General features: G+C 37.8%; 1 protein-coding gene across 6 annotated transcripts in view; it reads right to left on the reverse strand.

Annotated features, from left to right (window-relative positions):
* ATG4C (autophagy related 4C cysteine peptidase) overlaps positions 1–15,467 on the reverse strand; it is a 67,488-nt gene that overhangs the window by 21,198 nt on the left and 30,823 nt on the right. For 5 of the 6 annotated variants that reach the window (XM_031968985.1, XM_012547558.3, XM_023501671.2 and 2 more), the window contains exons 7-10: positions 12,061–12,131; positions 7,529–7,665; positions 2,215–2,293; positions 1,471–1,547 (exon numbers count right to left, since the gene is read on the reverse strand). In XM_031968985.1, the coding sequence (XP_031824845.1) occupies positions 1,471–1,547; positions 2,215–2,293; positions 7,529–7,665; positions 12,061–12,131 (364 nt within the window). The remainder of the gene's footprint in view (positions 1–1,470; positions 1,548–2,214; positions 2,294–7,528; positions 7,666–12,060; positions 12,132–15,467) is intronic. The other variant, XM_012547559.2, reaches the window with a different exon arrangement.

Genomic DNA, 15,467 nt, shown 5'->3' on the forward strand with positions numbered 1-15,467 from the left:
TCATATATGATTGAAATAGGTATTTGTTTCATTGCTTTATCATAAGAGATTGTTCTGAGAAGGGTAGGGGTTTTGAAGAGTAAAAACAAGGTTTTTACTTGGAACATGGAAAGCCCAGCACAGTTAAGCAGAAACATCAGCAGTCAAAATTATTGGCCAGACTATCAGAAGTACTGAAATATAAAAAATATTAAATATTCACACCAGGCCCTTGAAATTCAGAATTTCAGAAATTCAGAAAACATGGTTAAAAAGAATTTTTTTAAAAAATCTACCAGAGCAAAGAAACCAATCTAGACAATGACTTCAACAATGTAAATGGAAAGAACAACTAGGAAACCATCCAAAGAGAATATGGCAAACCTTCCAAGAACAAGCCCGGCTCCCAAAGCAACATGGGAAGACGCCATGCAGAGGGGGAGGCCCTGGTTGAGGAACACTGCAAAGTTTCAGAATTTTTGAATGTTCTGAATAAAGTTGTTTGTTATGTGGGCTACCTCTCTGGAGTTTAGAGGGGAAAGGACATTTGGAAACATTTTAGTGATATATTTTTTAAAATCAATTAAAATTAATTTAAAACATTTTTCAAACCCTGCTAATAGAAACAACTCTGAAGAGAACAATAAGCATATGCCTCATTTACGTACCTTGCAACATTTCTAATTTATGATGCTAGATAGAACAACAGAGATATAAAAAATACTAGATATAAAAGACAGCGATACAAAAGATTCTTAACTTGGATGGCACAAACTTGATTTTTAAGCATTTGGATAATGATTCAGTAGAACTGGTTTCCTATGTGAATTTTATTTTATGCATTTAAAAATATTACTCTAAGAAAAGGTCCACAGAAGCTTCCCCAGACTGCCTGCCAAAGGGATCCAAGACATGGAAAAGGCAAAGAATCCTTAGACTAAACAACTAAAGCAAACAATTTAAAGCCTTAAAATTCCTTTTAAAAAGAAATTGAATTATAATTAACATATTATACTTAAAACTAATTAAACCCACATGCCTTTTACCTAACAAGACACATTTTGCTCCCTCAATTTACCACCCCAGACCTTCCCCCACTTGCTCTCTTTATGTCTTTCCTTTTTTTTTCCCCTTTAAATCTGCCTAACACTTAAGGTCTTTGGTACAACCCAGCTGTCTTTTCAAGAAAATTACTTGGAGTCTTGATCATTTATATTAGGGGATAGGGGAGAGGTGGGGGAGCAGGGAGGTTCTGGTATCCACAAGAAAGAGACAAAGATAAATGAAGTCTTAAGTATATCATAAATTAAAATTCCGCATCAAGTATTTAACCTTTGGCCATTTTTGTTTATTATGGTTTTACAAGGAGTAAAGCAGTGATGAACATAGGTAACCTGAATGCCATAAAAGTACCGCTCCTAGAGCATCTCTAAATAATTAGCATTTGATTCATATGGAAAGAAAACAGGAGCAACTCTTAATCCATAGTACCTCAAGAGGGAAATCCTTTATGCTGACATCTACAAAAGACTGGCAGTAATGAGGGTCCATGTATATCAAACTGTCATCTACAAGGACAAACAGAAGACAAGTAATTCAAAAAACACCTTATTATTACAGTGCTTACAATCCAATTTCTATGTAGAACAGTTTTTTTTTAAAAACCTCCTACGAATAACAGCTTGCCAGACTGATACTCATTGAGTGAAACAGAGGTTTTCACAGGACAGATTAACTTTTGCATAATCAAATATGCTTGTATAAGCAGAATTTTTATAAAGTGATGAGACTGTCATTTAATTTTTGGTGATAAAATTACTTTTACAAACACACAATTATATTCTAGAGTTTGCATATGAAAAATGTATTGTACTATGTAATCCTGACAGGAAACTCATATTGCTTGTCATTGTAACATCAACGAGCACCACTAAAAACTGCTAAAAAGTAAATCTGCGAGTAACAACCACCAGACTGGAACAGCAACGGCTTCTAAAGTTTTGTGAAGCCATCAATTCTGCCTTGTTTATGCAACAACTGAAATTAAACATACATTTTACGGAATCCAATTACTCTGTAGGGCAAATGACAAATGAGTGGACTTTAGTGGAGCTGATGAATTAATAAGGCCCTCGTTTGGCTATCTTAATCATCTTGTTTCCAAGTGATCCCATATTAACTTCCTAGGTTTTTAAAGAAAACGGTGAAGAAACATAATCTTATTAAATCACTAACCTTGAAATCCAGCAAAGTAATATGACTGTTTGGGTTTTCCACCAATGATGCCCACACAATATTCAAGGCTTAAAATTCCCTGCCAACAAAAATTAATTCATATTTAATAAAAGCCAATAAAACATGACAGTTCATTTTTAAAGCAACAACGATATTCTATCAAGATTTTATTCCATGTTTTGTCCACTACACAAATATTATTTACACCAAATCATTGAAGTAATAATCAAGACTGGAAAATAAATGAATGTCTTTACTGTAATAATTAGGACTGTCATTTCATTTATTGGTTCTACTTAAAAATATTTTGCCTACTGATCTGGACTGGATCTGGAAAGGGCCATCAGTGGCCATCAAACCCAAGCTTCTTATTTCACAGATGGTGAAACTGAGGTCCAGAGAAGGCCCCTTACTTCCCCCCAAGTCACACAGCTTCTCCAACTGAATCACACATTTCTAGCCTCACCCTGCAGTCCAGTAAACAGAATAAAAATGTCTACACATCCCAAGTGAATTTTTAGATTTCATACAACACCAATCAAAATAACAACAGATAAGTTCTTAGAATGGGCGACTAGATTAAGTAGCTCCAAAATAAAGCAATGATTATAAAAACTCTTTCGATCCTAAATTCTGTTCCATTGAGCGATTTCCCTATTTTTCTAGTGTGTATAGATAGATAGAAAAATAGATAGATGTACACATCTATATCTATCTACTTATCTAGATATATATGTATACAATACTGGCATCTTACTTAATTAAGAAAAAGTGAAATCACTAATCAAAACTGAATGGGGAAAACTAGATAGTCATATGAACAAAAATAATATTTTGGAGCTATTTTTCATACTATATGACAAAAAATGTTAACTGGATAAGTGATTCAAATTTTTGTTTAATTTTTCATTAAATAATGTACTTGCCTCAATTATGAAAGAAAAAAATTATTAATCAAGTGGAAGCTTTAGAGACAAAACCAATGGGCTTAATTATGTAAAAAAGAACTGTATAACACAAGGCATAAAATGAGAGAAAGGAAAGAGATTGGGGGAAATAGCTGCAGTAAAGATAACAGAATATACCAAATCATATACCAAATCTATGAATAACTGCCATCATACTTGGTGTCTGAATACCCAGACACTAGGACAAGGTTGGCATCTAATAGTTGCTTATTGTTTGATATATATTTCCAAGACTAATAATACACACTCCTCAACAGAATAATGGTCAAAGTACATGAATAGGCTGTTTACAAAAAAAGAAATTGTTGTGCCCAAGAACAGACAGTCCTCATATCTCTTAATAATCAGAATACAAATCAAGACCAACCTATCATACCAGCGTAGGTCCCATAAATAAGAATGGCAAAAATGGCAAACAATTGTAAAATTCAATGTTGCTAGGACTATGGGGGAAAAAACACATGATAATTATATTTCTAGTAAGACTGAAAATTAGTGGCAAATATTTCAGGGAGTACTTGAACAATATGCAAACAAGTGACAAAACGGATCATATCTTTTAAGCCTGAAATTCATAGTCTTAAGGACACAATTCTAAAATTATAAAAATAAGAAAAGTCCTTATTAGGACAAAAAAAAAATCCACAAGTATTTTCTTTATAACAGGAAAACAACAAATAATAAGCATAATGTAGTTATTTCTATGTGTGTATACATTTACAATGATTAGAAAGTGAGTGAATAAATTATGATGTTAATGTAATAAAAATGTGATGTTATTATTAAAAATGTATAAATACTATAAAGAAATATGGGAAGACCTTTGTGAAATGATGCAAAGTGAAATTAGCGTACGAGAAGCCATAAGCATGTTCTTAACAACTATATTTTTTTAAAAAGAAAATAAGTCAAAGGTAAGGGAATTTCTGATAGAATTAGAAAGGGATTTAGATTATATTAAGCTTTGGGGGTGTTTATTTTCAATTCATTTGGTCTTTTGGGTGCAAGGTTAAGGGTTTTATGTAATATTTTGTTTATGTAATTATTTGATTTTAATAGTTATTAAGTTTCTAGTAATTTTTTTAAATCACAGAAACTCAAAAGATTATGCAATATGCCCCTTCTACTTAAGCTAAAATTGCACCTAAGATCTTCCAGTTACCGCATAAATTTATTCTTCAAAATATTCATGAAGGATTCTTATTATGTAAAACTCATACTATGATATACTTTAACATGTTTATTAACATGTATGGGACTATCTGCCATCTAGGGGAGGGAGTAGAGGGAAGGAAGGGAAAAGTTGGAACAGAAGATTTTGCAAGGGTCAATGCTGAAAAATCACCCATGCATATGCTTTGTCAATAGAAAGCTATTTCAAAAAAACTCATACTATGCAAGTAGACCCTACATTCTTTAAAACAGGAGTCTCATCATTTTAAATGTCTTCAGTTTACTACAGAATACCACTAGTACCAGGTCAAGTATTACAAAGCCCCAGAAAACTAACCAGTCATCTAAACCACCATGTTTTAAACAAAAGAAGACATTTTAGTTTAAGAGGAATAAAAATAAGTTCAGTATGTGCTCAAAGGCCTGAACTAGTAACCAAACAATAGCTTCCTCTGAAAAGATAATTATTTTAAATGGGAGGGATCTTTTTAATCACAGAAAAATAAATGAGATTGCAAATGTAACCTCTTAGAATATTTTTAATTAGATAAAGTTACACATAAGACCAAACCACCTCCCACTGACTGGGTGCCTCACCCTCCCAAGTTTTCCCTTCTTATCTCAGCTTCCCAGCAAAGTTCTAGAGGAATTCCTTCCTTCTGTGTCACAGACAGACTAGGCAGGGCAGGGGTTGCATTGTGCCTGTTTGTATCCCCCTGTTTGGCTGCTGCATCCAGTAGGTGCTTAAAAAATGGTCAGGGACTTGTTTAAGAGAAGTCTGGTCGTCCGGATCACTTCTCTTTCCAGTGGAAACTTATGAAGCAGTGAAAATGAATGCTCAGTCCTTAAGGGACCTTAAAGTCCTTAGGACCAAAGAAAGAAAATGGGCCCTAGGAGCCCCTGACAACCATCCCCAGAAAGCAAACGGTCTAAGAGGTGAATGGATAAAAAATAATGGTGCTTGACGACTTGATTCCCCTTCACCTTCCCTCTGCCACAAGAGAGGGCAGATTCGGAGGGCAGGAAGCTGGAATTAAGCCAACATGGCTGTCAAGGGGAATCATCTCATTGTTGAAGAGAGCCATGTCCATCAGAATTGATCATCGTATGGTCTTGTTGTTGCCGTATATAATGATCTGCTGGTTCTACTCACTTCCCTCAGCATCAGTTCATATAAGTCTCTCCAGGCTTTTCTGAAATCATTCTGCTGGTCGGTTCTTACAGAACAATAATATTCCATAACATTCATATACCACAGCTTATTCAGCCATTCTCCACCTGATGGGCATCCACTCATTTCCAATTTCTGGCCACTACAAAGAGGGCTGCCACAAATATTTTTGCACATGTGGGTCCCTTTCCCTCCTTTAAGATCTCTTTGGGATATAAGCTCAGTAGAAACACTGCTGGGTCAAAGGGTATGCAATTTGATAACTTTTTGAGCATAGTTCCAAATTGCTCTCCAGAATGACTGGATGTGTTCACAATTCCACCAGCAATGTATCAGTGTCCCAATTTTCCCACATCCCCTCCAACATTCATCATTATCTTTTCCTGTCATGTTGGCCAATCTGACAGGTGTGAAGATATTTCAGAGTTTCTTAATTTGCATTTCTCTAATCAATAGTGATTTAGAGCATTTTTCCATACAACTAGAAATGGCTTTAATTTCTTCATCCGAAAACTGTTCATATCCTTCAACCATTTATCAATTGCAGAACGGCTTGTAAGTTTGAATCAATTCTCTATATAATATTTTAGAAATGAGGCCTTTATCAGAACCCTTAGATGTAAAAAAAACTTCCTCCCACTTTTCTGCTTCCCTTCTAATCTTGACTACATTGTTTCATTTGTACAAAAACTTTTAAACTTAATATAATCGAAATTAAGATCTGAAGTTTTAGAAAAAGAAAATTGCACAGAACATGGGGAAAGACTCAGCAGTTAGAGGAGGGAAAAATCCTAAACTGCACACAACCCCTTATTGGAGTAGAGAGAGTAAAACTGCAGGACACTGCAGTGAGTGTGCTTCTTAAAAACCCACTGGACAATCAAGAATACAACAGTCATGTTCTACTGGTAGGAAAAGAGAAGTGGGCCAAGTCTCTTAGTGGAGGGAGACAGAATTAAACATGGACCCTGAAAGGGTTGCCATCCTCCAGGTGGGGACCTCCTCATGGCCCAGGACACGGCCCCTCCTTAGCCAAGTCCATCACCCAGTAGCCAGCCTGCGGGGGCCTTCTTGGCCTCAGACAACAAACACAAAGCCAGGGGGCCCAAACCCCAGGGGGCCCTTCTGCACCCCAATGGGCACCAGCTTTCACAGATGCTGAACCACCAAACACGTGTGTCCAACATGCAGCTGCAGCCCCAGAACCAGAAGAAAACATCACCTTGATATTTAACACAATAAACAACGATGCTACAGAACGTAGACAATGTTCACATGTGGTTTTCTCAGTCAATATACAGCCGACTGACCCGCAGGAATCCCTGTGTATCTTTGGTAACCCCTGTTTCTATTTGAACTGGACACCAGTGCTTTAAATTGTGATTATTAAAGTTACAACAAAAACTCAAAACATGAAACCTGACTAATTAAAGGCAAATGTAGCTTTTTTCAGATTTTTTTCTTTCCCCTAAGCATTTTTCCCTGACGATTAGCTTCGGCTACTAGTTCATCTCATCACTTCTACCATTATAAAAGTCATTCTAATCTCTTATTGACCTCACAGTAGCACCAGAAAACAAATCAATGGGTAGAAAAAAAAATCTGATGTCAATAAAAAAAAAGTCTGTGTTTCTATATTTGATCATTTTCAAGTAGTTTCATTTATATTCAAATTATATACACAAAGGCATTTATCTGCATCTTAAAAAGTCATAAAGGCAGGTGATCTGAACTGTAACTAGAATCTGTTTGTAATTACTGCTTCTCCTCAGGTAGCTCTGAAGAAAACACGTATTGCCACCTTACCACAGAACACTGTGTGCTCTTCAATTATGTCTGATCTTATAATGCCCAAATTTAAAATCTCAAAAGTCAGGCTTTACAACTTAGATTTACAAAATGATCACTACACATTTATTAGAAAGAAGGCTGCCAACCTTAATATTTTCTCCTATTTGCCAGTGTGGTCATTTTTAGAAAGGAAGGAACTCTAATCTCATACCTTTACAAATTCTAAGTAGTCCATGTTAGTTCTCTCCCCTCCGAGTCGGACAGGAACTAATATAATAACAGCTTTGTCTTCTGTATTCTCAGGGTCCATAGAAGAGCACTGTTTGTCAATGACATCAGCCTTGTAAACTGGAAAAAACACAATTAGTATACGTTAGTTTTCCACACAAATGACTCCAAGATCAGTTTTCTTTGGGGGAGGGGTATTATAACATTTATTAAAATAATGTTATGGATTAACAGAAACAGTTAAAAAAAAAATCTTTGGGGGACACTTGGGAATCTTGCTTGTTGTCAAGACAACACTCTCAAAATAATAAAATACTGCAAAACAATTGGCAATTTTCAGTTCCAAGATATTTTTCTCCAGATTTTTCACTGCCCAGTTAAATGCCTCTCTCTGACCTCCAAGACAGCAATAACAATATCCCAATCTCCTTTTAAGCAAGATTCCCAAGTGTCCCCCAAAGACTCTTTCTTAAGCAACATCAGTTTTCCTCAACTAAACACTCAGGCTCTTTCAAGCCTAATAGTTGATGATCAAATACTTGCCCGACCCCATAACTCTCAGCAGGATGGAGGCCCTCATCTGTGGACTACAGAAACCTGCCCCACAGACTTTCCATCCTGTGCCCTCGTCCAGGCTGAGACCCATACTATGGGACCTCCTACCTTTGGCTTCCACACCCCTCCCCCCCACTTCCTCAGGTGTGCTCCCTGGAGCAGATGTATCACACAGAGCATGATGGAAGGACAACCGGACTGGGAGCAAATTAAGTCCAGGCTAAATCCTTCTCAGACCTCCCAGTCTGGGTCTTAGTTTCCACATCTGTTCAGTGAAGGGGCCAGACTGGATAACCCCCAAGTCCCTTCAAGTTCTAAATCTATGATACTATGGGGGTTCCTTGTCACATTAAATTCACAATTATTTGTTCTGGTTTTCTGAAAACCTCCTAACTTCTTCTGCTCCATTCTCCTAATTCATTCCAATCTAAAAGGCTTCTATTATCTATACAAACAAGCATTCTAATTAATGAAACTAACTAAATTAAAAGTTCTATTACCACAAAAAGTGGTATATAAAATGCCGATGGCTCTCCTCCAACTTCACTGACATTCTCAATTGCCTCAGCACAAACAATAAGCATTGTTCCTCTAAGATCCACAGGCCTTGAGAGCAAAATCTTTAAAATCCACTTCAGATAAAGAAAAGGAACTTTCAAAAATTCAAATTCAATAAACATTAAGGAGGGAAGAAACAAGTATTTATCAAACACGTGCTATGCACTAGGCCCTATGCAATAGCCTTTCCAATAATATCTCACTTAATCACCCAACGACCTTCCAAGATACTGTTATACAGATGAGGAAATTGAGTCAGACAGAGGTTGGGTGACTTGCCTAGTATCAGTATCGCTATTAGTAAGAATCTAAGAATCTGAACCCAGGTCTTCCTAGCACCAGATCCAGTGCCCTGTGTACCGTACCATCCGCTCTCTCTATTAACCTATTATGTCAGAAAATGGTGTTGCAAAAGTGAAAAATGACCCAGTCTATGACCATTACAATCTAATGTGAGGAGGAAACACCAAAATAATTCTAAGTAAAATTAGAAAGAAGTCCCTTGGACAGCCTGGCCGGAGCAGTATGGGATATGGTGCAGAGGCAGGGAATGGTTAAGGAGAAGCTGGAGGTCAAGAGCAGAGACAGATCTGAAAGGGGGGAGGGGGCGTGCGCACCCATGCAGGGTCATGTGCACAGCAGAGAGGCTGAGATCAGAAGAAGAGAGTGTTCCATCGGAGTCTGAATGAAAACCGTGTGGAACCGGGGCCCAAAAGTCACGGAGGGCCAGGAAGGTCAGACTAAAGATGGGGAAGGGTTCTGAGCAGAGGGGGAATGAAGTCTGACCAATTCGTGAGAAAAATCTGATTAACAAGCTGAAGCAAAGTAGCATATGTGCCTGAGAAACAGAAGAAAGTATACATTAAAGACCAATTAGAAGGGTTTGATAAAGTCGAACTGTTGGCTTCTTCAATGGGAAAACATTATTTCTAACTCTTATAAATGTTATTATTTGGGTCATTTGAAAAAGCTTATATAGGTAAAAGGCTTAGGGTTGAGTTGAATATGATGAGATAATCCTAAAAAATAACACTGGGTAGGGAGAGGTAAAATGGAGCAATTTCCCACACTGAAAGGTTTGATTGGAAGAACTACTACAGAGGAGGCAGGAGGGGGAGGAAGATTGTAGGGCTAGACCTGATTCTCATTGGAACAATTCCACAAATAAATAAAAAGGGAATAACAACATATCTAAAGGGGTATAAAGTACAAAACTCGGAACTTACAAAGAGTGAAGAGGTCAAGGGGATAGGATAAGGGAAGGACTCTTAAGAGGGGGCAGATCAAGAAACAGGAGAGAAAGGAAAGAGGATAAGGGAGGGACTTTTAGAAGGCGGACAGAGTAAGGAAGAGGAGAATAAAGGTAAGAATAAGGGAGGAATTCTTAGAAGAGGTCTGAATTGGGGGGAAGTGGTAGTTATAAGTAAATTAGAACTCTGAGGAGGTAGAGGGTAAAAAGAGAGGGAGAGAAGGAAAAATCAATAAACAATAAGAAAAGTAGAATGGAGAGAAATACTCAAATGTTAACTTTGAATGTAAATGGGATAAACTCACCCATAAAACACAGAAACAGCAGAATTGATTAAAAAAACAAAATCCAAAATTATTTTTAATATAAGAATTTCTTTTTTTTTAATCTTTTCCCACTTAATAATTTTTTTTCCAAATACATGTATGGAGTTTTCAACATTCATTTTTGTAAGATTTTGAGTTCCAATTTTTTTTCCCTCCCTCTCTCCCTTTCCTCCTCCCAGGACTGCAAGCAATCTGATATGGATTATACGTGTCTAATCACTTTAGACACATTTCCCTATTAGTCATATCACCAATATGTTATTTACAAGAAACATTTAAAAATGAGACACAGAGTAAAAATAAAGGGCTAAAGTAGAATTTTTTAAGTTTTAGCTAATGAAAAAAAAAAAAAAAAAAAAAAAAAAAAGCAAGAGTAGCTATTATGTGAGCATCTGGAATTATATCCAAAGAGCTACAAAATGTGTATACCCTTTGACCAGCAATACCACTATTAAGACTGTTTCCCAAGGTGATCAGGGGAAAAGAAAAAGAACTTCTACGTCCTAAAACATTTGTAGCAGCTTTCTTTATGACAGCAAAGATCTAGAAATTGAGGGGAAGTCCATCAATTGGGAAACAGCCAAATAAATTGTAATGTATGATTACATTAGAATACTACTGTGTTGTAAGAAATGATGAGCAGGTAGCTTTTAGAAAAACCTGGAAAGATTTACATGAACTGATGCAGTGAAGTGAGTAGAACTAGGAGAATATTGTATATAATAACTGCAATACTGTTCCCCCTCTGGGGAAGGGGGGAAAACACTTATCAGTGACTAAGTTATTTTCAGTATATTAAATACTTTGATCAACTGTAAGGATCAACTTTGATCAACCTATGAAGGAAAATGTTACTTCCCTCCATAGAAAGAACTATGCATGGTGTGACATTTTATACACATACATACACACATATATATCTGTGTCTAATGGTGGCCTTCTCTGGTGTGGGGTGGGGAGGGAGGGAGGGAGAAAATGATTTTTTTTTGGTCTCAGGATTTTACATTAACAGAAAGATGCCCCAAATCACTAATGGCTTCAGAAGTCACTGAATGTTTGGAGCAGAAGGCGTGTGACCACATGCTGAGGACACTGTATGGGGGGTTTACACATGGATGGAGTTTGGATAGGGCCAGTGGATAGGGAAGAGCAGGCCTCCAACCTCACACCCAGAAGCCTCAGGGCCCCAACTTCACTGCTTTCAACAACATGAAATACAAGACAAGTGCTCAGATTTTATACATGACAAATAGGACTTAACCAATAGGATATTCAAATATATTCTTGAAAAAAAAAAATTTAACCCTATATGGGGCATCTACATTTGGACATTTTTAAAATTCTCTCAGGAACTCAAGACCTCTATTTCAGCCCAATAAAGTTTCAAAATATTTTATCTATTAATAATTAAATCTATTAATTAAATTAAAAATGTAATATAAAAAATAATAGCACCAAAGCAGAAACAGTCACAGATAACAAGATTTTATTGTCAAAACACAAAACACAATTCCATAAAAGATAATGTGAAAATACTTTTTCTTCCCTAAAAATCATTATCTTCATGAAAAGTTACTAGACAAATGTTTTGCCTAGATATATAATAAATACATGAATTAATGTGAAGCTTTTTTAATGCAGGCAAATTAATATGATAACATTGACTTCTTTAATCAATAAAAATTTCTTGCACGTATATAATGTGTGAATTGTATACATCTCTTCTCTCAAAGAACCTACAAATGATATCGGGAACTCAAGCTTCAAAACACACGAAAAACTGAATGTGTAAATTCGACAAAGGCTAGAATTAACTGGAGTACCTACCAGTACAATCCTGAGCAACGTAAATTGTTATTCCTTGTAAATCAGGGTGTCTTGCCTCTTCAACTGCTTTTCTATAAAAGAAGGACAAATATATGATTCTCCTTTAAAATATTAAACAGAATTTTCAGACAGTAACCAAAGCCCACTTAACCTCAAGCAGAGCTTTTTATTTCTGGCCTGAGGTGTAGTGTCGGACTGCTACCTGGACGATCCTAAGCAATTCCCATAACCTGTCTCAGTTTCGGCATCTTCATTGGTAAAGGAAGATTAAGAACAGAACTTGCCTTTCAGTGTTGTTAGGAGGATCCAATAACATCTACCGCACTTTGCAAAGACCTTCTGGTCATTTTAAGTTATCATCCCACTTAATTCAAGGTCAACAAAAGCACTTCTAAGTTTCCACGAGGTGCAGAGCAAACAATACCAGAATTCATTTCAAAGAAGTTAACATCCTAATTAAACTAGCCAAAGAACAGCGACAACCGGTGTAACTTCATACACTAAAAGCAGCCGGTCCTGCTCCAAAAGCCTGGGGCAGAGAGACAGACAGAGGCTCCTGAAGGGTCGGCCCACAGGACAGGAGGGTCTACCACACTTAAAAAGAGGCTCTGCAAGTGCTGCTGGGGATAAATCAGCCCGCTTCCCAAGGATCAGAGCCAGGAGCCTGGCCTTGGTGCTGAATTTCGGCCACACCAGCCCATGAACCCAAAACAAGAAAAATGAGTGCCGATGGCTCCTTTCTCCAATCGAAGGTGGGAAGAATCCCAGCTGTCGCACTAGGCACAAGCTCGGACATTTCGATCTAGAGAACATCATCAGAACCACTTTCTGGGACCAGTCTCTCCCTGGTGATTCCTGCTGTGGCTGGAAGCTCCCCTCTGGCCATGAGGACCCAGAAGCACATTTCTACATCACATTTCTGCTCATACTGAGAACAGGACATGAAGCCCGTTCCCCTCTACAAACAAAATCAGAATGACCATGGAGGCTGCAGTAGAAAGAGCAGACAAGGCTCTCAGAGGGGAGCAAAGAGCCAGGCAGAGCAGGCCTTAAGGGCCCTGAGGTAGCAAAATTGGTCCCTCTGGGGGAGCACCTGGTTTCTTGTGTTTCCACGCTCATGGAAAGACCACCAAGAAAACTGCATCAGTGTAGACACAAACAGTAATAGCTCACATTTATGCTGTTAGGTCTGCAAAGGACTTTGAAGGTATGAGCCCACTTAATCTTCACAATTGCCCTCGGAAGTGAATACTAGAGTTATCATCATTTTACGGAGGGGGAAACTGAGGCAGGCAGTGGTTAAGTGATTTGCCCAAATTTACATGGCTAGGAAGTGTTTAATTGGTAGAAAAATTCTGTAAAAAATTTCAAAAGTCCCTTCAAATTAAATTAACACAAACTTTGATGCAAATATAAAAATAAGCAAGGGGGATGGCAAAAAAAAAAAAAATATATATATATATATATATATACATATCAGAAAGCACAGGTCAAGAACAATGAATGAGAGACTCAAAAGACCTGTGGATTATTCTGAAGTTTCATATTTGTAAAAAAAAAAAAAAAAAAAAGAGAGAGAGAGAGAGAGAGAGACAGGAGAGAATGAGGAAAGGGGAGCAGGAGGTGAGAGAAAGGAAGAGGAAGGAGGAAAGAAGAAAGAAAGGGAGAAGGAGAAAAGGGAAGGAAGAGAGAAGAAGGAGATGGGGAGGAAAGAGGAAAGGAGAGCACATTTCTTGGTCCACCATCAGTCTACCTCAAGATGAGGAGATGGTTCTGGTTTATCAACACCCAGCCAGCAGAGAACAAAGTCTGCCAACTGCTGCCAAGCTACAAAGTCTTGGGACCAGCCGTGGCCTGGACATCCATGACCATGACCTGGACATTCATAACCTGGACATCCATGGCTGTGATCTGGACATCCATGGCCTTAGCCATGGCTACCACCTGAGGACCAGCCTCGCTAAAGGCTAACAGGCTAACAGTAAGAATACTAGGTTGGTCCCAGGGCCACACATTTGGGGTCACATCCAATTAGCCCCCAACACTGCTCAGGATGCCCCCATTCCACTGGCCTCAGAGATCTGAGGTATGGAAGCGGGAAGGGAAATCTGCATCCATACGGAGTGCATATCCATGGTATCTCTACAGAGCCTTTTCCCAAAGCTCTTTTTTAACAGAAACAATATTTTTAAAATCTATTCAGGAACCCTTATGACCTGAAGAGGTGAGTTTCCAACTGAAGGTACAGAAGCCGTGACAAGATTCACGTGGGGAATAACCACAGAGAGAGAGATTGGGTCAGCTCCCCAAAAGTATTTCTAATGATGCTCCCTAGGTTATCTTCCTATTCTACAGATTAAATTAGGTTCCAAGAGATACATGTGCCAGTCGACACTGTCACGATGAGAGGAAGGCTTTATGAATTGCTCTACTTTTCATAAATCCCATACCAACTCGGGAACAATAAATATCACTCGATCATTATGCTGATGAAACAAAAACTAGACAACAGGAGCTAATCTCCCACTTTAATGGTTTGATTTGTAAAATGTCTAAGTGGAGGAAGCCACGAGTCAAGACTTAAGAAAAATTTAAAATTGATCGATGTGTCTAACTGGAATAATTTACACCTGCACCTTGACCTCTTATACTTGGATGACATATTAATGATTCCGTTTATGACAATACTGGGACAGGCCCAGAACACCTAAGACCATAAAAAACAAAAAATCAAGTAGTATCCAAATAAATGGCACATAAAAAGACAAAGTAGAGTGAAATTTGACTTTCGACTTTTTTCCGCCCACACTGAATGTCACAGACCCTTTACTTTTACTATGATATAATTATAATATTAATAGTCCCATACATTTACAGTTCACAAGAATTTGATGTGTGCAAAGAAATGCTGAAAACATCAATTTTAGCTCTGACATTTCATTACACCATCAGTACATTACAGCCCCCAGGTTACAGTATTAAAAAAAATCTATAATGTTATGCATGTTCCAAGGTTGAAAGAGTTGTTAGTTTTTAGAACATTTCAATAAGGTGCTCTATCGACTGAAAGCCTGAGCGTTAAAGAGACCTTGGCCATTGGCGACCAACGGGGGGGAAAGGGGCTTGTCTCAGTAAATAAACTGAATGGGGCATGAGCTGGCGCGCGCAAAGAAAAAGGATTCTTTACAGTGAGGTCTTAGAACTGTGAGAAATTAAAAGCTCTGCTCTAGCTGGAAGAAAGCTTAACATCCTTTCTGTCCCCACTCCCTTTTCCTCCCCCACCGTGTCTCTCTTTTTCTCTGTTATCTTTCTCTTTCTGTCTCTTTTTGTCTCTCCCTCTCACTCCCTCTCCCCCCCACTACCTTCCTTCTCCCTCTCCCTCTATCTCTCTCTTTCTGTCTGTCTCT

This window comes from Sarcophilus harrisii, chromosome 4 (genome assembly GCF_902635505.1).
Source record: "Sarcophilus harrisii chromosome 4, mSarHar1.11, whole genome shotgun sequence".
Lineage (NCBI taxonomy): Eukaryota > Metazoa > Chordata > Mammalia > Dasyuromorphia > Dasyuridae > Sarcophilus > Sarcophilus harrisii.